The following is a 26,412-nucleotide window of genomic DNA, read 5'->3' on the forward strand; positions in this document are numbered from 1 at the left end:
TTGCATTTCCAAGCATCTGCTCTGCGACGGGCCCAGAACGCGGCTTCAGGCGGCAGGCTCCTGAAGCCGGTGACATGAGCGATACCCTCGAAAATCAAGTACAATAAAAAGCAGACGCGGAGCAGGGTGGCGTGGGGGTGTGGGGTTCGCGGGAGCTGGCGGCGGGCGGGGCGTCGCCCGCGCTGATGGGGGACCAGGGTTTGGGGAGGGTGTCCAGCCCTTCTTGCCTGCGCCCACACAGAGTCTGGAGCCCATGGAAGGCTGCGGCCCGGAGAGCAGCAGCGCCCCAGGGACCCCTGCAGCCGCAGCGCCCCGGGAAGACGGGGAGCCTGAGGAGCCCCTGCCCGGACCCTACGGCTACATCCGGGCCGACCTGTTCACTTCGGAGATCTTCAAGCTGGAGCTGCAGCATGTCCCCCGGCACGCCAGCTTCAGCGACGTGCGGCGCTTCCTGGGCCGCTTCGGCCTGCAGCCGCACAAGACCAAGCTCTTTGGGCAGCCGCCCTGCGCCTTCGTCACGTTCCGCAGCGCGGCCGAGCGCGACAAGGCCCTGCGTGTGCTGCACGGCGCGCTCTGGAAAGGCAAGCCGCTCAGCGTGCGCCCCGCGCGGCCCAAGGCCGACCCCATGGCCCGCAAGAGGCGACTCGAGGGTGAGGCCAGGGGCGATGGCGAGACTCCACCGGCGCCCACACAAGTCGCCGACGTGGTCACTCCGCTGTGGACGGTACCCTACGTCGAGCAGCTGGAGCGGAAGCGGCTGGAGTGTGAGCAGGTGCTGCAGAAGCTGGCCAAGTGAGTGGGCCGCCCCCCTGTGCGTGTTTAGGGAATAACCTGCAGGAGGGTCCCAGGTACTTCAGACAGCAAGGCCAGGAAGAAGCGCCTCCCTGTGCTAGGCAGCGGGGTATGATTCCAGCAGAAGGACGCAGTGGCCGGCAGGGTCTGAGCGCACCTCCATCCGCCTGTCCTACAGGGAGATCGGAAGTACCAACCGCGCCCTGTTGCCCTGGCTGCTCTCGCAGAGGCACAAGCACAACAAAGCATGCTGCCCGCTGGAGGGGGTGCGGCCGTCGCCCCAGCAGGTCAGGCATGGGGTGCCACAGAGAGCTGCTGGTCGACAGCCCCTTGTGTTGGCTACCCGCTGCACAGGCTGGGTTACACCTGTGTGTCTCCTCTGTTCACCACCCCGCAGACCGAGTACCGCAACAAGTGTGAGTTCCTGGTCGGCGTTGGGGTAGATGGGGAGGACAACACGGTGGGGTGCCGGCTTGGCAAGTACAAGGGTGGTACGTGCGCTGTGGCACCCCCCTTTGACACAGTGCACATCCCCGAGGCCACCAAACGGGTGGTGAAGGCCTTCCAGGAATTCATCCGGTGAGGTGCCTTCCTGGGAAGGCAGGTGGGGGAGGGAGCCCGCTGAGCAGATACCTTCATCATTACATTGGGCTGCCCACAGATCCACCCCGTACTCGGCCTACGACCCTGAGACGTACACAGGCCACTGGAAACAGCTGACTGTGCGTACCAGCCGCCAGGGCCAAGCCATGGCCACTGCCTACTTCCATCCCCAGGTTTCTACAGGCAGCCCTGCTGGGGGAGGGTGCCCGGCCTGCTGGTGGTGTTCCCTGGCATGGCCTCACAGGCCTCTCCCGCCACCCTGACTCCAGAAGCTGGACTCTGAAGAGCTGGCGGAGCTGAAGGCGTCCCTGGCGCGGTACTTCACTGAGGGGCTCGGCAAGACCAGCGGTGTCACCTGCCTATACTTTGCGGAGGAGGGACAGCGGTGAGCAGCTCAGATCCCGGGACTGGGGCCGGCCTTGCAGGGCCCTAGGTGATACCGATGGGCCTGTCCCCCTGCCACTCGTAGGAAGACCCCCAGCCAGGAGGGGCTGCCCCTGGAGCACCTGGCTGGGGACCGCTGTATCCACGAGGACCTGCTGGGCCTCACCTTCCGCATCTCCCCCCACGCCTTCTTCCAGGTAGCCCCATACCACATCTGGATGCAGTGCGGGTGAAGGGGGCCAGGGCAGGGACCCCTCTGGTCCCTGGGGGTACAGGCACCTAACTTCCACAAGACAGACAGGGGCTGTATGGGATGAGGTGAAGTCATGACTAGTGCTGACGCTCTGCTGCCCACCCTGCAGGTGAACACAGCAGCGGCTGAGGTGCTCTACACAGTCATCCGCGAGTGGGCACAGCTGGATAAGGGCAGCACGGTGCTGGACGTGTGCTGTGGCACTGGCACCATCGGCCTGGCCCTAGCCCAGGTGATCCCCCTGCCCCACCCTGCAAACCTCTAGAAGACTCTGGGACAGGAGGCGGTCACCAACCACCATCCCCCCCCTTTCAGAAAGTGAAGAGGGTCATTGGGATAGAGCTGAGCCAAGAGGCTGTGGAGGATGCCCGGGCAAACGCCTGTGCCAATGGTGAGGGCTGGCAGCCACATCACGGGCAGGTGGGCAGGCCTCAAGACTGGGGGGTGGGGCTCCAGAGGCTTTCCCCAGCTGGGGAGTGGGCAGTGGGGCCCACTGACAAGGCTGGGGACCTCTCCCTAGAGCTGAGCAATGTGGAGTTCCACTGTGGCAAGGCCGAGGACCTGGTGCCTACCCTGGTGAGCAGACTTGCCTCCCAGCAGCTTGTGGCCATCCTGGATCCACCCCGCGCCGGCCTGCGTGAGTGGCTGCTTGGAGAGGTGGTCGGGCTGAGGTGCGGGCTCAGACTTGGGGACCCAGCCCACACCCGTACTCCTGCCTCTCAGATTCCAAGGTGATATTGGCAGTCCGCAGAGCTGAGAACCTCAAGCGGCTCCTCTACGTCTCATGCAACCCGCGGGCGGCCATGAGCAACTTTGTGGAGTAAGTGTGGGCGGGGATCAGGAAGAGGACAGCTCCTCACTGCCCTGGGGAGCTGACCAAGACCACTTTCCCCTGTAGTCTCTGCAGGGCTCCATCTAACCGCGTAAAGGGCACCCCATTCCGGCCCATGAAGGCTGTGGCTGTGGACCTGTTCCCTCAGACTCCGCACTGTGAGATGCTCATCCTGTTTGAGAGGGTAGAGCACCCTAATGGCACTGCGGCCCTGGAGCATGGGGACCCTGCAGCCCAGCTGCCCCCAGGGCCTCCTGATGGCAGCCCAGCGGCCCTGGACACTACAGAGCCAGCCGTACTGGAGCAGGGTGCCTCATGAAGACAGAAGCCCTGCCACACCCGAGGGTGCAAGGTGGGGTGGGCGATGGGTGTTGGGAAGACATGTGTGCCTCTGTGGCCTGCCTGCCACCACCCCAGAGGGCCAGAATAAATAAGAACTGAACTAAGATTTCTGTGATGATGCATCGCGTTGGCAGGTAGGGGCCCATCTATATTCCATAGGTGCACAGCAGCAGGACACCCTAGTCATTCCCCCCTCCCCATCAGAAACTCTTGGCCTATGGGGGCCACCTTGTTTGTAGCCCTGAGCCCAATAAAGATCTGCTCAGCTGGGGTGTACAGGGTGCTGCGACTTGCTGCTTACATCAAGAGAGGCAGACACTGGATGTGCCAGGGTGCAGGCCAATGCACCTGGCTAAAGGCAGGTCCTTCCTAAAGCTGGGCTCAGGAAGGGCTGAGGCAAGGCCAGAATCCAGCCCCACTCCTGTGGAAGGTGGTGCCTGTCCTGTGTGTGTGTGTGTGGGGGGGGGGTTCTAGGAGAGGCCTGGCCAGTTGATAGCCCACAAGCCCCAGGCTCCTGGGGCACAAGAAAGCAACACAGCCACTCCCTCTTGGACAGTTTGCTTTATGCTTCAGGCAACCAGAGCTGGCACACAAGCAGCATTGGCACCAGTACCCAGCATGCCTGTGCACACAGTGGCTGGAGGGAGGTGGTAGCTGCAACCCACTGTGCTAGTGCCACCGTGCGGCTCCCAGGCCCCAGGGGATCAGGCGCATGGGCTTTGGCTCCTGGGTGCATTTGGCTGTTCAAGGGCAAGTCAGCGTCAATTTTCTATGCAAAGCTGCAGACAGGAAGCAAGACAAAAGCGATTACAGCAGTGGGATGTGGAGCTTTCCCTGGGGACCACATAGAAGCCAACTCATTCACTCAGTGCAGGAGATGCTGAAGCTGGCACATGGCCCATCAGCATCCTTGGGTGTGGTGACACTGCAACGCTGCTGTGTCTGACGGTGCCCAAGCGTAGCCAGCCTAGGCCACGTGCTGGGAAAGGAGCCCCCTGTAGACACGCAGTGAGCACAGGGAATGGGAGAACAGCCCAGTGAGCAGCAGGCCAGGCTGCACAGAGGCCCCATTTCCTGCTTCGATATCATCTCTTACTAAAATGCAAGATTCCAAATTTATCTTTCTACTTGCTGCAAAAGTTTCTCTCCAAATGCTAAAATGCCATAAAAGCTTTAAAAATTGATGTCTGCACAGGTGGGCTTAACTGCACACATCTTTGTAAAAAAAAAAAAACAAAAAACTGGCACCAGAGGCCAGTGACTACGGTGGCCTCAGCGTTGAGGCGGACTGCAGAGCATTTAGACTGACCCAGAAAAGCAGCCGAGACAGCCAGGGCACCAGGTAGGCTGGCAAGACAGGCAGGGAGAGGCCAGGCCAGCGCCCTCCAGATGGCCTGCCTGCCTGTGATCTCTGAAAAGCATTCTGAGGCTAAAACTGCATTTATTTTGGACCACTGGATCTTTCTCAGAGAAAATACAGGAGGCAGGAGGGGAGAGGGCCCATGGGCGCCATCTGACTACGCGGGAGCTTGGGCGCTGTGGGCCAGCCACAGCCACAGGGCGTGGCTGCCCGCTCTCATTTCATCTGCTGTCCGAGTCTCTTGGGTTGCCAGTGCGCACTACACTAAAACTCATGAAAATGTCCACTAAAAACAGGCAGTGGCGGCAGCACACATAGTAGGTACTACGGCTACCTAGGAACTGCCTGCTTCCAGGCTGCCGGGAGGCGGTCCCAAAATGTCCATCCTCCCTCTGGAGCCCCTCCCGGACAGGGCTGGCTTGTTCGGTGTACCCCAGCTTCTGGCCCAGGCCCTCCAACACTGGCCACAGAGGCGGCAGCTACGGAGGCTGGTAGTCTTGCTGGGAGTATGGCTGGCAGCCCCAGCCCATGCCACCTGCTCACACGTCCACGGTGCATAGGGGCTCGCCACCGGGCTGAGCAGACGCCACAATCGACATCTTGGGCTTCTTCCGAGTCTCTTCCTGCAACAAAAACAAAGGTGAGAGGTGTCAGCAAGGAGGGTGTAGCCAGAGGATCAGAAGATGGGGAGCCTATGGATGCCAGGAGGAAGTTGGGCAGGCTAAGCCCAGTGTCTCCCAAGGCCTTTCACCACCATGTGTTCTGCACAATCACACATCAAACACAAGGAGAGCAACCCACAGCTCCTGCCCTCCACCCAGAGCCAGGCTGGCCAGTCCCGCTAGCTTTAGGCAGACGGCCCACGTCCACCCAAAGCAGGAGGAAGGGCTTAAGCTGGGTCAGGTGCAGCTACTGGGACAGCACTGGGGCACTGACAGCACGGTCAGCCTGATGGGCCATCTGGGCTGGGTATCCACACTTGCTTCAGAAACCTTCCCTGGAGCCCAGCCCTGGCCCTGAGCAGGACTGGCCCTGGCCCCATGAGTCAACCGAGACCCATGCCCCCTGACAAAAGCAGGGACCACACAGCTGAAGCGCCAGTGCAAGGAGGCTCCAGGCAGCAGGCATTCTGTGGGGGGAGGGTGAGAAGCAGTGTGTACCCGTTCCTCAGCCAGCCTCTTCATCTCCTCCTGGAGCTTGCTCAGGATGTGCAGGTTGGGCTTGTTCTTCTTGGCGTACTGCTGCAGTTCGATCACGCTCTTGTCTGAGGTCTCCTGGGGAGCACAGGCCTTGTTCAGGGCGCTGGCCCCAAGGGCAGACGAGGGGACAGCCATGGCCAGCCCTGCCTCCTGACCCGGGCAGCCTTCTCTCTCACCCACAGGTTGAAGCCAGGCTCCACATGGTAAAGGCAAGAGCTTTGACTATGTGTCAACTCACTGTCCTGAACTGAGAGTCCCCTTAACTGGCCTGGTAACCCACATGGCTTCCCTCTGGCCGTCCTAGAGCTCGCCCTACCTGCAGCCCAAACCTCCATTCATGGGGTGCCAGCTTCACCTCACATTCAGGGCCATCCCCCAGGGCTTCCCTGCACCCCTTTCATCTTGGCAAAGACAGGACACACAGCAGGTTATCAACCGACTCTGCAGGCCACAACACGGCACCATGGAGAGGCCCTACTTTCCTTGCTCCCTTCCAACCTCTGGGGTTCCCGACTAGGCACAGGACAGCTGCCCACCTCTGCAGGCCATGCCCCTCAGCACTCACACTTGGGAAGTGACCCTGGCCACGGCAGAGCTACAGGACAGAAGTGGTGGCAGAGCTAAGGGAGGCGTCAGTCACCTGTTTGACCATCTTGCTGCTTTCACGGCCGTACATGCGCAGTAAGGAGCCCCAGTTCTTGACATGGGGATGCAGCAGCTGGAGGATCTTTTGAGAGGCCAACTGCTTACCGACTCTCTTGTTCTTGCCTGTCAGAGGAGGGCAGAGGCACCGTGTACGTGGAGAGGCTGTCCCAGAGGCACTGCGCAGTACCCCACGGCCCGGCACCATGCAAGGTTCATGGCGGTGCCGCTCCACCATACTCTTCCCTCCTCTTCAGTAGCAGCACCCACGGAGGAGTCAGTGCCCTCGGGGGGCTCCAGCCAGCCCACTCAGGAGCACCTCTCCGTGAGGCCTCTCACCCATGGATTGCCCTGTTTCCACCCTCCAGCTGCAGGGGATGGGGGCACCCCCAGTCATGCCTGAGGCCACGATGGTGCAGCCAACCCACACTGCTGGAGCTTAGGTGCAAGGAGAGAGTGGGGGAAACAGGGGCAGGGGGCGGCGTCCTTACACCACCCGCGCACTGTGTGCTTGCCGCACGCCATGACGTATTCGCTCTTCTGGTTTTTACCAGGAACCACCTCAAACTTGATGGATGTGTCACCCATTCCATGGTTTCTTCAAGAGAAAACAGACAAGGCATCATGAGACGGGGAGCGGAGAATGACAACTTGAGGGGCAGCTGCTCTGGGAGTGCCCGCTGCCCCCTGCTTCTCCACCCTCCCCAGTGCCAGGACAGCCCAGGGGGGTTCCTGCCCTACCTTTTAAGGCACTCATGGAGGATTTGATATGGAGACAACAGCCCAGCCTTGCTGGTCAGCTCGTAGACCCGCGAGTCCTCGATACTGATGTGGTTAAAATACTGTAACACCAAGCAGGAACTCCTGAGTCCCAAGCAGGCTGCCCCAGCCCCGACAAGGTCTCCTCCTCCTCTGCCCGCCCCTGGGTATACCACTCGCCCTCACCAGCCGGTTGCCCACTCATCTGGGCCCACCGGCCTGGGGTACTGCTTCCCAATGACAATGAGGCAGAGAGCTGAGGCACACCAGTTTCAGGGAGCTGCCTTGCTGAACTAACTGCAGCAAAGCCCAAGACCTTGCAAAAAAAAAAATCAAGCTCTCAGGGGCCTGAGACCCAAGGAGACTGCAGCCCAGAAACGGAGGGTGGATGAAACTCTCTCACCAACCACAGGCAAGGAAGCGAAGGAGAACCACATGAATTACAGGCAGGAGGCCACTCACACCAAGGGCCTGACTGCTGGGTGAATGGGAACCCAGGTGACCCACAGGCAGGGTCCAGGCACAGGGGTGCTGTAGCCCACAGATCCCCTCATACTAACAGCAAGACAAATGCATGCCATGACGGTCTCCCTTCTCCAAGGCGGAAGATCTTTTTCTCTGCTGTCCTCTCTGTATATCTGATCTGCTTTTCCAATAAATATTGGGACCCTGCACCAGTGTGGGAGACCCAAAAGAAGCTCCAGGTTCATGGCTTTGAATCGGTGCAGTTCCGACCACTGTGGTCACTTGGGGAGTAAATCATCAGACAGAAGATTTTCCTCTGTCTCTTCTCCTCTCTATATATCTGACTTTCCAATACAAATAAAAAAATAAATCTTTAAAAAAAAAAAAACCATGCAGAAGATCAATAAGGAAAGAGAATGAAGAATAATGTAAAGCAACATTTCCCAATCAGGGCAGCTATGCACTGTGTTCAAAGGGGAACACTGCACAGATCACACCAACTAATGTCTTAAGACAGGCAAGAAATCACACAGACCACACGTCAGTCACAATGGAATTAAATTAGAAACCAGTAGTTAGGGCCCAGGGCAGTAGCCGAGTGGCTAAATCCTCGCCTTATATTCACCTGGATCCCATGTGGGCACCAATTCTTCTCAGCTGTCCCACTTCCTATCTAGTTCCCTGCTTGTAGCCCGGGAAAGCAGTTGAGGATGGGCCAAAGTGTTGGCATCCTCCATCATGTGGGAGACATAGAAGAAGCTCCTGGCTTTGGATCAGCTCAGTTCTGGCCGTTGCAGTCACTTACGGAGTAAAACAGTAGATGGAAGAGCTGTCTCTCCTCTCTGAATATCTGCCTTTCCAAAAAAATCAATAAAAATCCTGCCTCCTTGCTTTGGAGTGGCCAGTCTCCAACTACGTGCCTGTTTGGGTAGTGAGCCAGCAGATGAAAGATGGCTCTCTCCCACTGTCCCTTATAACTTTGATTTTCAAGTAAAATAAATTAAATGCTAAAAACATGTTTTTAAAAGTAGAAATAGTTGGAATATTGAAAAAACACAATAAAACCAGAAGTTGGCTCTTTGAAAAAAACCAACAACACTGATAACATTTTAGCTAGACTCAACAAGAAAAGACTCAAATGGTTAAAATCAATAATAAAAGCAGGAACTATAACTTCTTACAGAAACAAAAAAAAAGATCACAAGGCAATACCATGAATGAAACATCTTAGATCGAATGGAAAACTTGGGCAGGCTGAAGCAAGCAGCAGCTGGTGTTGTGGGGCAACGAGCTAAGCCAGCACCCACATAGTAGCAACAGCTCCAGGACGGCTGCTGTTTCTGAGCCAGCTCCCTGCCGGTGGCCGGCGTGGGCGACTGCCTGCACGCCCCTCCGTGAGGGAGGTGAGGGAGATACAGAGCTGTGGGTTCCTGGTTTCAGGCGTGAACCAGCAGATGGAACACTGAGATCTCCATTTCCTCTCCTGCTCTGGCTTTCAAGTCCATGAAAATAAACACACATTAAAGAGAAAAAAAAAAATAGACTCAATTTAGTAAGACTTAATTAATAATTAAATGACTTTAAACAGAAGCCTAGGTCAGCACCCCCAGAGCACCACCGCGCCAGTTGGTGGGATCCTTAGGTCTTTGGCCAGCTGTACTGCAGTGCACCAAAACGTGGACCTGGGAATGGCAGCCCAGGGGCTTGGTGCCAGAGCCTCCAGTGTGCTGCACTGGCAGGGCACCACTCAGCTTGGACAAGGTTTGAGGCCACAGTCCTGGGGGTGGGGGCGGCAGGGGGAGGAGTCCTAATGGTCTCTGGCAGGCCAAATACCTGACATATTCTAGGTGGTTGCAATCACACTGGGCCATAGGCCTGAGGCCAGGGTCCTGGAAGGGACCCTCACAGATGGTCTCTGGTGTCAAGAAATCTGGACTGGGCCCGGCGCAGTAGCCTAGTAGCTAAAGTCCTTGCCTTGCACGCGCTGGGATCCCATATGGTTGCCAGGTCTAATCCGGGCTGCATCACTTCCCATCCAGCTCCCTGCTTGTGGCCTGGGAAAGCAGTAGAGGACGGCCCAAAGCCTTGGGACCCTGCACCTGCATGAGAGACCCAGAAGAAGCTCCTGGCTCCTGACTGGCTTAGCTCCAGCCATTGCGGCCATTTTGGGAGTGAACCAGCAGATGGAAGATCTCTGTCTCTCCTCTCTATACATCTGCATTTCCAATTAAAATAAATAAATCTTAAAAAGTCAAGTAAGAAATCAGTGACTATAAATCTTCACATGAAGCTAAACATAATGTATCCTACTACTTCTAGAAACCGCGAAGGATGCTTAGACCTAATTAGTGGTTCCAAAAGTCATTTTAGGGCAAGTAGACATTGAACACTACTTTATCAAATTTAATCTTTGGAACTATTACAGTTGGCAAGCGCATTTCCTTTCCAAAGCCCTGTTTAGTATCCAGTTAAATCTGAGGTCCTAGTTTTCAAACGCTTTTATGTTTGAGGTTCTTTTGTTTACTAGGAAATATCAGAAGTCTCAAACAATAATATGCCCTGACAACGAAAAAAATGAAGAAAAGCCTGGGCCATAAATTTAACTCACGATCAGCAGAGATGGACGTCTGTCCAGGTGGTCAGAGCAGCACGCTGCCCAGGACAGCTGTCTCCCACACTGCGTGCCCAGGCTCACCCCGACTCAACTTCCTGTCAGTGCAGCAGGTGGCACTCGGGAACTGGGTCCCTGTCACCCATGTGGGAGATCTAGACGGAGTTCCTAGCTTCAGTCTGCCCAGCCCTGGCTGGTGCGAGCATTTGCAAATATCAGTAGAAGGGAGGTCTCCCTTTCAGACAAAGTCATCATCAGAATGAAAAGCTGCTCCTTTGTAACCTATTCCATACACTGCGCATTGATGAAGCCAGTGCAAGCGTATCCCTAAGGCAACGCTAGACAAAGACATCAGAAGAAAACAGAACTGCAGACCGACATCCCTCGTAACTCTTGGATCAATGCAAAGTTCCTTACGAAACCAAACCCAGCAACATATATACATCCAATGTCAGGATTTATCCCAGGAAAGCAAAGATGGTTTGACATTAAAATACGCACATGGACAAACAAAAAGCCACAGGATCACAACAGAGGCGGAAGCAGTTAAACCTTAAGTCCTAATAAATGTTCTTAGCAAAGCAAGAATAAAAGAATAAAAGAAAACTTTGGTCTGTCTGGTGAGAAGCTGCAGCTCCGTGAAGGAGGTCGCCACGACGGACCATGTGGTAGCTGATTCCACTCGCACAGCATCCAGCATCGGTGAGCACACAGGGTCAGAGAGCAGCACAGTGGTGGCCAGCACCAGATGCAATGGGCAGTGACTGCTCACAGGTATGGGGGTGTGGGGCTTTTCTGGGGGTGACAAAAATTTCCTGAAAGGAGCTAGCAGTCATGGCTTGACCACTGTGAATATATAAAAATCCAGTGTGTGCAATCTCAAAGGTTGGACATCTTGGTGGACAAAAGAACCTCCACGTCCTGGCATTCTCCAGTGGCACTTAGACACACCTGCTGTTCACCCTGCCCCAAGGCGCGTTCCCACCACCCTGGGTATGGCACAACACAGGGCTGAATCACCCAGCAGAGTGCCCAGCAGCGGGTGCCAGCACAGCCCGTGGGTGGTCACAGCCCCCCACTCACCTCCAGCTCCTCACTGTCTTTGGGCTTCTCCTCGGAGGTCTGTTTCACGAAGTCAGGTATGAGGATTTCCAGTGTGGCTCGGGCTGTGGAGAAAAAAGCAGCCTGAGGGTGAGGGCCCAGGCGCCGCCTTCCACCCCACTGGCCCTTGCGACAGGCTCAGGTCTGTCCTACAGGAAAGTCTTTGGTGATTAATGGGGCAATAGCACAGTAGGACCTGGTCCCAGGAGTGCAGCTGACAGCTGGCTACTACTGCAGGGTTCCAGACCCAGGGGCGGGGGGCCAGCGTGTGCGGGGTCCAGCAGGCAGACAGCACCTGAGCACAGGCTGTCACTGACCTGGTGACGAGGGGCTCACAGCTCAGGCTACTCCCGAAGAGGAAGCAGATTCCCACACACCAAGGTGGCAATGAGGAGGAAAGCCACCCCGCAGAGGGGAGCCATGGCATGTCCGTGCTGAAGAAGTCACCACCCCCACACTAAGCCCCGCTGGCAGTCAATGGGCTGAGCTCAAGTCTTCTAGGCAGAATCTCCCCCAAAACAGAGAAGGGGCTCTTCCTGGTGCCTGCAGCAGGTCTACGAGCCCAGACCAGCCGTGCAGAAGGAAGGATGGGGGTGAACATGACACGGACAGGTCTCTGACAGACCTCAGCACGCATCATTCAAAGACAGCAACGTGAAGGGACACGGTTTCCCAGGAACAGAAAACCCCCTGCCTGCCCTAGGACCCAGCAAGACCAAGCAGGGCAGACAGTTCTGGAAGACAACATACCAATAGGAGAAAACCCCAAGGATGGAGCTGAGGGTGCAGGGGCCTGGGGGACCCTCAGAGGACACAAGGTTCTAGACAGAGGAGACTAGCTGCTCACAGGGCTGGGCTGGGAAGCAGCAGCCGAGGGCATGGACCAGAACACACCGGTGGCAGCGTGGAGCTGAACAGTGCCACGAGTGGGCACTCTGGAAGCAGGAGGGCCATATGCAGATGGGTCTAACCACTCGGGAAGGCGTCAGCCCACACATGGGTCAGCTGCAGCTGCAGCTAGCTCAGCCCACCGGCCCCAGCGTGTGGGCTGGAGACTGGTCTCACTCTCACCCAGCGTGCATGTCACTCCACTTGAGTCTTTGCCAGTGAGAATGTAATTTGAAAAGTCAAAGTAGGTAAAGACATTAACAAGACAGACGTGCTATGTCCCCACCCCGCCCCAGGCAACTGGGGCTACAGCCTCGCTCCCCCAAACCAAGGGATGGGGCTCTTGTCCCCTGGGCAGGCACTTTACCAGCTTTATTCTTCGCAAGTTTCTTGCTGCTTGCAGTTCCAGAGCCGTAAGTCACACCATCAATGGTCACCGAGGCACCAAAAGGCTCACTTGGGTTCTCTTAAAAGCAAAATGACTTGTTTTAAACATCCTTGTCAAGGCACAGTCATGAACCTGCACACACTCACACGCTCTGGCCACCCCAGCAGCCACCCTGGGGACAGCAAGTGTATGCACACTTGCAGGGCCCTGAGGCAGGGAGAGGTGTTCAGGGCCCAGAGGGGGATGCTGGGACAAACAAGGGACCTGGGACACGTGGAGCTGCCTGCAATGAGCCTGAGAAACCTCACAGAAGACCAGGCCCTCCAGCAAGAGCAGGCTGAGGCACTTCCTCCCCGAACAGGACTATGAGAGCACAGTGGGGAGACCTTCCTCTCAGGACCACTCCTAGCAACCTGGGGTCATTAGCCAGCAGGAGGATGCGACAAGACCAGGGCAGGAAAGCGGAAGCACTCACCTCCCGGCAGGTGCAGCTGTCAGCAACACACTTGCCTCCAGTCTTTGCTTGCCGGGGGATTAAAGGTTGGGGGGAGGGGCTCCTAGTCAGCTTCTGCCTCCCCCCACCCCCCAGATGCCAGCACCCTGGGGGGCTCTTCAGGGCTACAGCAGGGAGGGTCACACTTACCACATTCAAAGAAATTGTACACGGGGCGGACCTTGAGTACACGCTGCATATACTCGTGCAGGATGCACACTTCCGACTTCCCATTGGGATTGATGACAAACTCTGTGACAACAAAGACCCCGCCCCCCGCAGCAATGGAGGGGGCTGTGAGGGGCCAGCAAGTGCCCACCCGGTCAAGGAGCGGCTAGGGGCTGTAGGAGCTGTGGTGAAGCCCGAGTTCATTCACCAAATACACCCCCCGAACCCGTACAAAGAGGGGGTGGGCACAGGGCTGAGCAGTGAGGCTACCACTCCCCACACTGGGGCACCTGGGTTCCATTCCCAGCGCCGACTGCTCGTGCAGGCTCTGGGAGGAAGTGACAATAACTAAAGGTCCCTACTGGTGTAAGAGACCTGGACCAAGTTCCTGGCTCCGGCTTCAGCTCGCCATACCAGCTGTCGTAGGCATGTTGGAGTAAACCAGGAGATAAGGGCATTGACTCTGGGATAAATAAATAACACTAACAGCAGAAGCAGGCTGCTGACATGAGCTGTCCCAGGGACTCACAAGGGACCACCTCTGGAGCACTGCAACTCAGGCTGCCGCCCGCAGTGCCAACATCCCATATGGGTGCTTGTTTGAATCCTGGCTGCTCCACTTACAATTCCACTTCCCTGTGCGTGCTGATGTAGTCAGACAGCAGGGAACGGCCCCCTCCCCTTATTGCCCCCCGGGGACACAGAAGGAAAAAAAACGGAAACATCTGTCCCACCCACCTTTCTCCACGCCTCACCCCTTCCCACTGTAGTCAGAGGTCCACATGGGCATGTATCCCGCTCAACTACATAAACAATATTACAAATTAACAAATAAAAACAACAACAAAAGTCCAGCTCCCTTCTCTGCTTTTGATGATGTTTACAGAGTTAAAGAGGGATGGACGCCCTTGTGGACCACCGATTAGGCTGGGAAGGGTCTAGGATTGGAGGAAAAGTAGATAAGACCATTGTTTCTGTAATTTTTTTTTCTTCCTGTATCTGGAGGGAGGGAGGGAGAAGAGGAGAGGGCTGCTACCAGCTGCCAAACGGCACCAGTACCCAGGGATGCCATCCTAGGGGTCCCCAGTGTGACCAGCTCTCTTCTAACATGCCTGGGAAAGCACTGGAGGATGGCCCAAGTGATTGTGCCTTTGTTCCCAGCTGGAAGCTCTTGTCTCCTGGCTTCAGCCTGCTCCAGCCCCAACCACAGTGGCTGTTTTAGGAGTGAACCAGCAGATAAAGATCTCTCTCTATATAAATATTTCAAATACATAAAATTAAAATACATTTTTTAAAAAGTTGTGTGGGGCCTGGTGTAGTAGCCTGGCAGCTAAAGTCCTTGCCTTGAATGCACTGGGATCCCATATAGGTGCTGGTTTTAATCCTGGTGGCCCCACTTCCCATCCAGCTCCCTGCCTGTGGCCTGGAAAGGCAGTAGAGGACAGCCCAAAGCCTTGGGACCATGCACCCACATGGGAGACCCAGAGGAAGCTCCTGGCTCCTGACCTGCTCAGCTCTGGCCATTGCAGCCACTTGGGGAGTGAAACAGCAGACAGAGGATCTTTTTCTCTTTCTGTCTCTCCTCTTCTTTGTATTTCTAACGTCCCAATAAAAATAAATAAATCTTAAAAACAACAACAACAACAAAAGCTGTGTGTTGGGGGAGAGTGGACTCACCTTTCTTGGTGGGTGCATCCTGCACTGACAAAGTGATGAGCTTCTGATTGGCAGGCAGGATGGGCCGCTCGGACTCGGCCTGCTTCCGCTTCATTTCGCGGTTGAACTGCCGCCGCTCGGCCCAGGTCCGGAACTTTTTCACAGTGACTTGCTCAAAGTCAAAGCGCTTCTCCAGGTAGTTCCGAAATTCCTCCAGATCTGTTGGGATTGGCCAGGGAGCTCAATGCTTTGGGGGTCCTGCGGCCCAGAAATGTTTATTCTCTCGGCTCAAGGTCTTCTGATAGAAGCACTTTTGGTGCCTTTTTGCTTCACTTGGAGCGAGAACAAGAACACACACACACACACATACACCCCTACCTCCTGGAGCTCCCTGCCCCAGGGCCTTGGCACATGCCTGCTCCCACCACACACAACTCTGTCAGAGACCAGAGCCAAACAGACGCCCTGAGAAGGGAAGTCAAGCCCCCAGCCCTGAGGTGGAACCCAGATTTGGACGGACAGAACTGAGCTGACAGAGAGGGAGGGAGAATGAGAGACCACTGCGCCTTCAGAGAGCCAGCTGCAGGGCTGAGAGATGGGAACCGTCTAAGGAGAGGTGCGTTTCGTCAGTAGTGAGCCTGGGGCCCAGGAGGCCTCTCAGAACCCATCGGGACAAGCAGGACACAGCACCCGGGCACCAGCTCTCAAACAGCCCAAGAGCACTAGGGCCACTGCCAGCACCACGTACAGGGCAGCGCAGCCGGGTGGGCCTGGGACCCACAGAGACACCCCAGGACCACAGGAGGAAAGGAGATGGGCAGGCTTTCAGGAACTCACCCACCGACTCATCCTTGCACACTTCCACCTTGGCCTTCACCTGCCCGAGGGCCCCGGCCGCTGCCTCGGCCCCCAGGCCATCTTTCTCATCCTGGGGCCCCGAGTCGGGCTCTTCCGGTGCAAACTCGAGCTCTGCGGATCGGCTCAGGGGTTTGGTGGGGGACACCTCCCCACTGGGGCTGCGCTCCTGGCTCTGCTCCTGCTCCTCGTTGTCCTTCATTTTCTTGTAGTGCAGGCAAGGGATGCTACTCAGAGGAGGGTCGTGTTTCTGTGGACAGTGAGATCGCGCCATGAATGACAGAGGCCGACCCCATGGGCCTGGCACTGCGATGCCTTCCACCGGCCTCTGTGTGCACTCGGGACAGGCGCCTAGGTCTCAGTCTGAGAACTTACAAGCCTAAACGCATGACTCATGTCTCCCCTACCCGTATGCTTCCCGTTCCCAAGAAGTACGGCCTGGACCAGGTGACCACCCGGGACTCGCGGTGCAGGTACACGGGCACGCCGGAGTTGTGGAATGTCATGATCCAGCCGTCGGGGAGCGGCTCTGTGGGTGGGCGGCCACGACCTGCGGGGAAGGTGAGGACATCCCACGATCAGCTCATCCACACACACAGGGCAGCAGGTCAGACACGGTTTAGGGAGTCCCCGCCCCGAGTGCCTAGGGGACACAGGACCACTCTCGTGGGTTCTCAGGAGAAGACGGCCCGGTCCTAGTGCTCAGACCCTGCCACCCACGGAGGAGACAGACACAGTTCTGGGTTCCTGGCTTTGGCCTGGTCCAGCCCCAGTTGCCACGGCCATTTAGGAACTGAACCAGGAGATGGGAGATCTTTTTTTTTTTTTTTTAAGATTTATTTTTATTGGAAAGGCTGATATGCAGAGAGGAGGAGAGACAGAGAGCAAGATCTTCCATCCAATGCTTCACTCCCCAAGCGGCCGCAACAGCTAGAGCTGAGCCAATCCAAAGCCAGGAGCCAGGAGCTCTTCCGGGTCTCCCACACGGGTGCAGGGTCCCAAGGCTTTGGGCTGTCCTCAACTGCTTTCCCAGGCCATGAGCAGGGAGCTGGATGGGAAGTGGAGCAGCTGGGATACAAACCAGAGCCCATATGGGATCCTGACAAGGGGAGGACTTAGCCACTAGGCTATCATGCCGGCCCCTCCAGCATGTTTGTAATGGAGCCACAGGTTCTCCCCAGCACATGCTCCGAGCTAACAGATGTAGGTCAGCTGTAAGGCACTGTTTCCACTGTTCCTTCTGCTTTGCTACAGGGGGTCGAGAGGAAAAGGTATTTAATCATTACTGATTTGACACCTGCCATTCAAAGACCTGATTGAAATAAGATTTAGCCAAAATTTTTCTCATAGGTACTGGGAATAATTAAGTAACAAAGGAGGGGGGAAGCCCATAGAAGATGAAAAAAGTGTCAGTCATTCAGAGCAAGGTAGTCACGCCTCAAGGGCTGGTTCCCTGCCCAGCAGCCCCCGCCTCTGCACACCTGCACACAGGCATCATCAGCCGGCACTCCTGGAGGAAGCAGGACAGGCTAGGCGAGCGCACACACACGGGGCCCTCTCTCTATGACCTATGCTACTCTGCACTAAGTCAGGAGAGAAAGCTAAGAGGGGCTGGAGTCGTGCAGCATATAAGGCTGCTGTATGCAGTGCCAGCATCCCATACTGGAGTACCAGTTTAAGTCCCAGCTTCCTGCTAAGGCGCCTGGGAAAGCAGCAATTGATGGCCCAAGTGCCCAAGCACCTGCCACCGTGTGGGAGACCAGGTGGGAATTCCTGGTTGCTGGCTTCAGCCTGGCTGAGCCTGGGCTACTGTGGCCATTTGCAGAGTAACCAGAGACGCAAGATCTCTCTGTCTCTCCCTCTCAATCTGCTGCTTTACCTTTGGAATAAAGAAAATAACTATTTTGTTTTTGTTTTTTAAAGACACAAAAGAAAAGCTAACAGAACACAGAGCCACGCAACATGGGACCACGGCAGGCACGGGCTGCTACTCAGTGAAGGGGGTAGCCACTGGTTTGTCTGGTTGCCTGTGCAGCAGGACGAGGCTCTGCTGTGGCTGGGGCCAGCCAGGGACACTGCACTGACGTGGCTGACCTGCCAAGAGTGAGACTGTCCAAACCACAGGAAGAGGCCCTGAGGTGCTGCCACAGACCCGGGCATTAGCCACTGCCCAACCCTGTGCCCCTCTGCTGACCTGTGCCCCTGGGGCTGGAGGGTGGCACTTAGTGTCACCAGCCCCATCCTTTCCTCCCAGTCGTCCTGCTGCCTTAACTTTGGCAGCTCACCCTCAGCCTTGGGACTTCCCTCCTTGTGCCTGGGCCCCAGGCATCTCCTCAGCCCTCTACTGAGCCCACCCGTGCCACCACAATGCTCCAAGGTACCTTCACCTCTCCCGACTGCTCCCCCCACTAAATCTACCATACCTGTTCCTGCCCACCTAGCCAGCTTCCACCCGGAGCCACCTAAAGCATACTTGCCATGCTGAGGTTCCAGGAACACTGCTTTCCAAAATTAAAACAAGGGCCAGGTTTGCTTGCATCTGGTGGCTTGCTGGGATACCAGGCAGAGGCAGCACTGAGACCACGGCGGCCAAGCTCCCCCGTCTGGGTCTCGGTCCCTCACATCCCCTGATTACTGGTCAAGCTCTCTCCTGGCACACGCCAGCAACCTCTCCTCGGGGTCCATTCCTGACAGCCCCTCCCCAAAACCCCTGCACAATGCCCTCCGCTCCGCGCTGTGCACTGTGCACACCCTCTCTGGGTCAGCCCCTGGGCTGCACGCCCTGTGCCCTGCTGCTCTCTCCTCAGCACACACAACTGTGCCTCTACCCTGACAGCTGTCCACCCTGGCCAAGGAGAGGCTGCCCTCCGATGGCCCTGCACGCCGGCGTGACTTCCTGACCCACTTACTTTTGAGCACTGTCTTAATCTTGGTCATCATCGGCTGCACGCTCGTCTCGCCGTCGGACGCATGGTCACTGTCCCCTGCGTACTTCTCGTCCAGCCGCCTCTTCTTGGGAGCGCTGAGGCCTTCCTCCAGCAGGGCATCCACATCGTTGTCAAAGTCATCCTACAAAACACAGTGTTCAGACCCCACTGACCCAGTACTCATGCTCCGGCACCACAGCAAGCTTGGCAGCATCCGGGAGACCATAGTCAGAAAGGGGAGACCCCCCCACACACAACAAGGGGGGCCCCAGCTGTGTTCTTAGGGCACGTGACCATCTGAAAACAAACAGTGGCAGACCAGCAGGCCAGCCCACCCCGCCAAGGTGCTGGTGGGGGGGAGGGTCAGGGGTGCCAGCAGCATAGACTAGCCACGCTCAGGTTGGGCAGGAGCACCCCCAAGCTCTTCACAGCCAGGGCTCCCTTGGGGAGCTGTGCTGGGCTTTCAACTTCCCCATATTCCCCAATGCTGCCATTGCCCCCCCTTCCTTCTGAGGTTTTGCCTCAGAGCCCTCTGAGGGAGGGGCCACCAACATACCTCGTAGGAGAAGTTCAAGGCCTCTTCGTCCGCTCTGTCTCTCTGAACGATCGCTTTGGCCGTGAACCCGCCTGCTCCTTCTTCATCTAGCTCCAAATTGTCAGTAAAATCTTCTAACTCATCGAGCACTGCGTACTCCACTCTCTTTTCCTGCTCCAGCTCACTCTCCTCATCCTTCTTATCCGCGCTCTCACCCCCCAGGCCTACCCCGTTCCCGACGCCCCCGCCAAAGGCACAAGCATGCACGTCTCCACGGACGGGACTAAGGAGCGGGCCGCACTCGGCCCGAGCGTCGCGCTCCACTCCCGTGTACAGCACCTTCCTGTCCTGACTCCTGCAGCTCTCGGTAAAGCTCACGCTAATCTTTACATCCTTAAGTAACTTAAGGTCAGGGGAGAACTTGCGGCCCGCAGGTGCGTGCCGGGCGGTGCGCGGGCTGCGGCCACTGCAGTGCGGGTCTATGAGGAGGCGGCCCTTAGAGAAGGATCCTTTGCAGAGAAGTGACGCTCCGTGGAAGTTGAATGGGTCCTCAGCAGGGGGTTCGGACTGTCCATCACCACCAGAGCCAACGTCCATTACCTCTGCATCACTGGACGTTTGCAGGGGAGGTGGTGGAGACTGTTCACGGGGCGGCGCCAGGAAGGGGCAAGCTCGGTTCTCCGTCACCGCTTCTCCTGTGGCCTCACGCGCGAGCGGAGAGGCACTCTCACACGTCTCCATAGTAAAAGCGCTTAAGACTACTTTAAGAGACCAGAGTTCTAAAACACCTCACATATATCTCTACAGCTAACATGCACGAGTCCGTCGACACCCGGGGCCGTCCTGGCCGCGTTGCGCACGCTGGCGGTTTAGTCAAGCTGGCCACATTGCTCTTTTCATTAATGTAGACAGCTTTTAGAACCACTGCCTCAATTATTGGAAATCACAATGCACTCAGCTTAAATGACTGACGACTAAGCGACTCGGTCTTCATGCCAAAGTGGCACCTCTCTTCTTCCACCTGCAAAGAAATTTAAAAATACCGTCACGAAATGACAGGTGCCGTGCGCCTCCCTGACACCAAGTGAAGCACCAGGCGCTGCTCACTGTATTAGGAGCTTAAAATAGCTCTCCCTGGGAGAAACTCGCAGGCATAGGAACATGCTAACTTCTCTTGCTTTCCTCAGAGGCTAAATTGTAATTTGCACCTGAAGCTAAATATTTTATTAATTCCCCACATTCTTAACTTCAAACGAGCAAAAAGAACATAATTCTAAAGCTGGACAAAGATTTAAAAAAAATAATAATAATTTATGCTGACCTTCAGGGCAGCACCCCCTGACTCGGCGTGCAACCTGAGCCCGCATGGGGTGGGGGGCCGCCCTTTCTTTCGGGAACAGCTGTCATGTAGGGGCTCCCTCTGGCCATCAGGGTCATCAATCCACTCACCTGCGAGGGCTGGGTCAGAGGACACGCGCGAGACCCTCAGGCACTAGGGGGTCTCAGAGCATGGCCAGGCACGGCCACCCCGGGACCCCAGCGCGGCACGTGGACGGGGGCAGTGATGCAACGGCCGAGGTCGCCAGAGGTGGAGGCACAGTTCTGTTCCCAGGAGAGGAGAGGGGCAGGTGGCTGTGGGGGAAGGGAGCCTGCAGGGGCAGGGGGCAGGGAGTGGGGGGGGGGGGGTTCAGACAGAACCAAGGCACAGAGGGCCCCACTTGAAGCAGCAGCCTGCTGGTGGTACCAGGTCAGGCATGGGGATCACAGCATGAGAGGGGACCCTGCAGGTGCGAAGAATGGCGTCACAGGACCCAACAGCAGTGCAAAGAAGGAGCTGGAGGCCACCAAAGTCCTGCTGGGAGGGACACGGGCATTCCAACACCCAGCCCGAATGGAGGGGAAGGAGCCCCCCTCAAGAAACTTCACTAGAGAGGACGCATAAAAAGAGGGGGTGGGACAAGGTGGAGGTGGGGCAGGAAGAAGGGTGGTCGTCAGACCAGGAACACATGCAGGCACACGCGCACACACGCATGCTCACAAACACACATGCACATGCCATGAGCACCGGTGTATATGCACGTGCACGCCACACCCACGTGGGACAGCTTCCTCAGCGGCGGCAGCAGCGGCGGCGCGGACCAACGCACACCCCACAAACCCCGGGAAGAACAGGAGGCAGCAGCCGTCGCACGCTGAACGAGTTTAGCCGCGGCGCTTGCGCTTGGAGGGCACACAACACGAGAGGCAGATCCCCGCTTTGGTTTACTTAATTCACTCAACCACCATCCACTAACTGCGCCCTCGGAGCGAGGCAGGGCCACTCCCCTCCCCACTGGCCTGGACACAGCTGGAAGGGCGCTGTGCCACACTGTCACTCTACTTCCCCCCAGCCAAGGGGTGGCCACCACAGGTGCCCGAGATGGAGGGAAGACAGCGCAGCAGGGGCCGAGGAGGCTCAGCCAGGCTAGCCCCGAGGGCCACAGGGCAGAGCCAAGCCAGTCTTCTGCAGATGAGAGAGGTTACTTCCAAAGAGAGGCAGCTCAGCACTCCCTCTCCCATACACCAATGACAAAGGCGACCCAAACCCCCTGAGACCCTGGTAAGCCCCTCAGTGATTTGGGAATAGAAAAAAAAAAAGTGACAAAGGAGGTGGAGGGACTGGAGATAAACCAGAGAAGCAGCCAGTGCAGAAGCGTGAAGCAACAAGGGCAACAAAGATGGCTCCAGTTGGCAGCAGGGTGTGCTGCCTGGGGACAAGGGACAGATAACACCCCCGCCCCACCGGGCTCACAAGGCAGCAGGAGGAATGCAAGGGCAGCATTGGCATGGTGAAGCACAGCAGAGAAAGGCTGGGGAAGGGGAGGTGGCTCCGGAAGGGGGCCCAGAGGCCGCCACCCACAGGTGGGGGACTGGGAGCTGGGGCAGCAGTACTGCAGGGACAGGAGACATTCCAAGTGGCGACAAGAGGACAAGTTAAGGCCCTGGGACAGCAGCGTGCTGTGGCCCGGCACTGGTGAGCATGGCCTGGCAGTCTCCACCTGAGAGATACGCCAGAGGACAAAGGACGGCATCCCACGGCCCATATATCTGAACTCCTGGCAGCTCTCACACAGAAGGCCACACAGCTAACTAGGAAGGGGACGAGCAGCCTCACCACCCCAGGCTGGCTGGCCTTTAGGTCTGTCCAGCCACAGATGTTCACAAAGGGATGTCACAAAGTTTGCAGAAAAGCGAGATCAGAGGTTAAGTCTGGGGCAGGAGCAATGGCTAAGGACGTTCCCAGTTCCCAACCCTGACAATGGATTAGGGTTAGCTCCTCATTCCTGGTTCCTGCAGATGCACCAACTGGGAAGCAACAGTAGCAGGCTTGCTGCCACTCAGACCAAACACCCAGCTCCTGGCCCCAGCCTGAGGTGCTGGAGAGAACCAGCAGGGGCAAGCTCTGTCTCCCTCCCTCTCAAGTAAATTTTTAAAAGGGGGAGTAACAGTATCTGGCCTAGCGTTGGACAACCATGTCTCATAGCAAAGTAGCTGGGCTGGTGCCCGTCTCCAACTCCTGGTCCCAGTTTCTCATTTATATGGATCCCAGAAGGCAGCAACGGGAGTCCATGTGGCTGGGTTCCTACCACTGATGGGGGAGGGCCGGCATGTGCTCCCAGCTGCACCCGGGTTTGGGCCCAGCCCTGGCCGCAGTCATCACAGATACCCAGCTGGGGAGTAAACCAAACAGGTGGGGTTTCTCTCCCTTCTCCAATGCATCTTTGTAAAAAAGATTTCGAAATAGAGACTTTTGCAGTCCATTCACAGTTTCTCACTTTCCACCAATTTTTTTTTTAAACTCCTACATATGCAGACATTGCAAAATTTGGGGAAGGGATTAAGAGACTCGTCTTTTGATTCCATTGTCTACAACCCCCTTCATGAAGTAAGCACCCTGGCACATTCACATGGCATAAAGCGTCACTTTGAGTAGTTAAAAAAAAAAAAAAACACCCAACAACAACCAAGGGAGAGGGTAGGGCTGAAGGTGGGAGGCAAGAAGGCTAGGGGCCTAACGCTGCAGGAAGGGACAAGTGAAGGCGCGAGGAGGAGGGAGCAGAAACCCATCTAGGTGTGGGAGAGGCCATGGCGGACAGGGCAGCTCCACTTTCCAAGTCACAAGAGGCTGTAGCTCAGCTGGGAGCCAGGCCAAAGAAGCGGAACAGACACCCAGGAAAGCTGTGGCTAAAGCCAGGAGGCCGGAAGAGACCACGCAACAGGGGAGCTCACATTCCCAAATCCAAGGTCGCCTTGCCACAGACTAAGCAAAGCACTCCCTGCAGTGCCCCGCCACAACGGGCTCAAGCAACTTGGCCCTTCAGCGTGGAGGGGCACACGGATGCACCCTAAGCTCCCCTGGCCCCTGGCTCAAACCAGCGCTGGCTGGGCTGCCAACAAAGCTCACGTGCCAGGGCCAATGGCCGCGGCTAGCTTCCTCGGGGTCATCTCCCAGCCGCAGTTATGACCTCATCCGCCCCTTTTGTCGCCCTCGGCGGAGTGGTCGGCCTGCGGTCCTGAGAGCCGACAAGGGGTCTAAAAGAGGGGAGACGGGGCTCGGCTTCTTTCCAAGAGGGGTGGACGCTGGCTGCCGGGCAGCCAGGGAACAAGGTCCGTGCATGCATGCATGCAAACATGGCAAATCGGGCTCTCCTACCAGGAGCCACCCCGGGGGACCCGGGACAGGGCCAGCCCATCAACAGGTTGCCGCGTTTCATCCATCTCTACCACGCTCCCCGTTAACGCTAAAACCACATTCCCTACTGCCGACAGGACAACTCAGAATGCACGAGCATTTGAACCGATGGAAAAAATAAAACGATTCCCGCGACTAACCGGGTTTCCAAACTGTATCAAAACAAAGAAAGACAGGCTCCAGGGCAAGCGCGGGCCCTGTCCACACCTTTCCCGCCTTCGGGCCCAGCAAGCAAGGGGCTCTCCCAAGCCGGAGGCCCGGCCCCGGCGGGCCCTGCGCTGCTTGCGGCCATGTTGCCTCACAAAGGCCGGGGCTCCGCGTGGCCCGACCCGGCCCGCGTCCCCGCCCCGCGCCCCGCCCGCAAGCCCGGGCCCCGGCCCCGGCCCCGGGCCTCGGCCTCGGTCGGCAGGGACGGAGCGAAGGGCGCACCCTGACACGGGCCGCCGCGTCGGGCCCCTCCCCGCCCGCGGGGCGCCCCTCGCGCCCCGCACCTACCTGCGGTGATCGAAGCTCGCCCGCCGCCTGGCCACAGCGGCAACACCCTCACCGCACGGCCACCGCCGCCATCTAAGAGAAAAAGGCCGCCCAGGCTCTCCCCGATCGGCGGGAGCCGCCAGGCGCGCCGGCCGAGCGGAGGGCGGGCCTTGGTGGCGCGCGGCCAATCCCCGTGCGCCGCCGCCCCGCACTCGGAGCGGAGCCGTGCGGACCCGCCAATCGGCGGCGCGGGACGCGCGGGGGCGGGACCTGGCGCTGAGGCTGAGGCCGACGCGGAGGCCCCGCGAACGGTCGCACTCCAGCAGAGCTAGCTACTGCTGAGGATGGCTTCCGCGGGCGGGGCGTGGGGCTCCCGAAGCGGGGCGGGCGGGCTGCGGCGGGCACAGTGACTGAGGGGGTCCCCTCGGGCGGGAAGGAGGCCTAGGGGACCACCCATATGTGGCCACGCTATTAAAAAACCTTGTAAAGCGTCGATACCTTGTCTTAGCATGCTGGGCCTTTGCATGCGGTGCCGACCTCCCATGGTGGCTCTGGTTCGTGTCTCTGCTGCTCCACTTCCCATCTACCTTTCTGCTTATGGCTTGGGAAAGCCCACAGAGCATGGGCTCTGGTGCTTGGACCCATGCATCCACGTGGGAGACCTGGAACAATCTCCAGGCTTTGTCCTAGCAGAGCCTGGACCAATTGCAGCCTTTTGGGGGAGAGGGTACATGCTTCCTCTGTAACTCCTGGCCTTCAAATTTAAAAAATAGGTGTTTTTTGTTTGTTTGTTTTTTAATGAAACAAGTCAGGCCCAGCACAGTAGACTAGCGGTTAAAGTTCTCGCTTTGCATGCACCGGGATCCCATATGGGAACCAGTTCTAATCACAGTAGCCTCACTTCCCATCTAGCTTTCTGCTCGTGGCCTGTGAAAGCAGTCAAGGACAGCCAAAAGCCTTGGGATCCTGCAACCAGGTGAGAGACCCAGAAGAGGCTCCGTCCTGGCTTCAGATCAGATCAGCTCAGCTCTGGCCAGTCACGGCCACTTGATCTGTAAATCATCGGATGATGTTCCTGTCTGTATATCTTTCTACTAAAAAAAAATTTAATGAAACAAGTCTCAGAAATTCATAGTGTTATGTCCTTATTTCTAGCACTTTTCCATTAGCTGAGAATATGTCTAGAATCCCTGCAAGAAAGAATGCAAAAAAAATTTTTTTTAATATAAATTTAAAGGGGAAAGGAGTAGCTTAAATAAGCCCTGCTGCCCTTAATTGCAGAGGGAAGCTACCTGAAAAAAGAGCTTGATCTCCCAATTGGGCAGCCTTCTTTGGTAATACCTGCTGTAGCAGAAAGTCATGGGTGCTGGGAATTGGGGGCAAAAACATGAAAAAAATTTTGCTTGTTTGTTTACAGGGCTGCAAAGTTTCTCCCCAAGATACTATAGAGGGGGAGAAATGATGGCTTTACGGGGAAACTGTGGCACATGCGGCCTGGACCAAGAAAGCAGGGCCGCCAGCCAATGTTTCTGACCAAAAAGAAGATGGTGCGCTTTAAATGACTGTGTTGTGCGGTATGGTGATTAGGCCTTTACAGAAATGTGGAAGATCTTACAGCACTCCAGAATAATGACACATGGTGATACTGTGACAACCTAAGTTGCCTCTTGCAATACAGGAGTGTCCCCTTGGAGTCCCAGCTGCTCCACTTCCCATCCAGCTTCCCACTAATGCGCCTGGCAGGCAGCAGTGGAGGGCTGAGCTACCTGGCTGCCTGCCACCCCTGTGCAACACCGGGATGGAGTTCCTGGCTTCTGGCTTCAGCCTGGCCTTGGAATGACCCAGCAGATGGAAGATATCCCCCCCACTTCCATCACTGCCTTCCAGATAAAAATTTCTTTTTATTGGAAAGTCAGATCAGAGAGAAGGAGAAACAAAAAAATCTTCCATCTG

The 26,412-nt window shown here is 56.9% G+C and overlaps 2 protein-coding genes across 3 annotated transcripts; one reads left to right on the forward strand and one right to left on the reverse strand.

Moving 5' to 3' along the window:
- The first annotated feature begins 54 nt into the window (after nucleotides 1-54).
- Nucleotides 55-3,216, forward strand: TRMT2A (tRNA methyltransferase 2 homolog A). The gene is made up of 12 exons (XM_058656797.1): nucleotides 55-98; nucleotides 242-792; nucleotides 971-1,079; nucleotides 1,190-1,371; nucleotides 1,454-1,568; nucleotides 1,665-1,780; nucleotides 1,865-1,976; nucleotides 2,142-2,264; nucleotides 2,348-2,423; nucleotides 2,553-2,669; nucleotides 2,756-2,852; nucleotides 2,931-3,216. The coding sequence occupies exons 1-12, from the start codon at nucleotides 75-77 to the stop codon at nucleotides 3,181-3,183; spliced, it is 1,875 nt and encodes a 624-aa protein (XP_058512780.1). The 5' UTR covers nucleotides 55-74; the 3' UTR covers nucleotides 3,184-3,216.
- A 532-nt stretch (nucleotides 3,217-3,748) lies between these two features.
- On the reverse strand, nucleotides 3,749-24,638 carry DGCR8 (DGCR8 microprocessor complex subunit). Of its 2 annotated transcripts, XM_058656796.1 has the most exons (15): nucleotides 24,481-24,620; nucleotides 20,703-20,902; nucleotides 19,275-20,274; nucleotides 18,701-18,860; nucleotides 16,199-16,341; nucleotides 15,774-16,041; nucleotides 14,958-15,155; nucleotides 13,263-13,364; nucleotides 12,599-12,697; nucleotides 11,326-11,408; nucleotides 7,149-7,249; nucleotides 6,899-7,005; nucleotides 6,406-6,533; nucleotides 5,727-5,840; nucleotides 3,749-5,189 (listed from the first exon to the last, which is right to left on the reverse strand). In XM_058656796.1, the coding sequence occupies exons 3-15, from the start codon at nucleotides 19,992-19,994 to the stop codon at nucleotides 5,106-5,108; spliced, it is 2,307 nt and encodes a 768-aa protein (XP_058512779.1). In that variant the 5' UTR covers nucleotides 19,995-20,274; nucleotides 20,703-20,902; nucleotides 24,481-24,620; the 3' UTR covers nucleotides 3,749-5,105. The 2 variants fall into 2 exon arrangements, with proteins under 2 accessions (XP_058512779.1, XP_058512778.1); XM_058656795.1 differs by lacking the exon at nucleotides 20,703-20,902 and having other exon boundaries at nucleotides 24,481-24,638.
- Between the last annotated feature and the right edge of the window lie 1,774 nt (nucleotides 24,639-26,412).

Source organism: Ochotona princeps, chromosome 29 (genome assembly GCF_030435755.1).
Source record: "Ochotona princeps isolate mOchPri1 chromosome 29, mOchPri1.hap1, whole genome shotgun sequence".
Lineage (NCBI taxonomy): Eukaryota > Metazoa > Chordata > Mammalia > Lagomorpha > Ochotonidae > Ochotona > Ochotona princeps.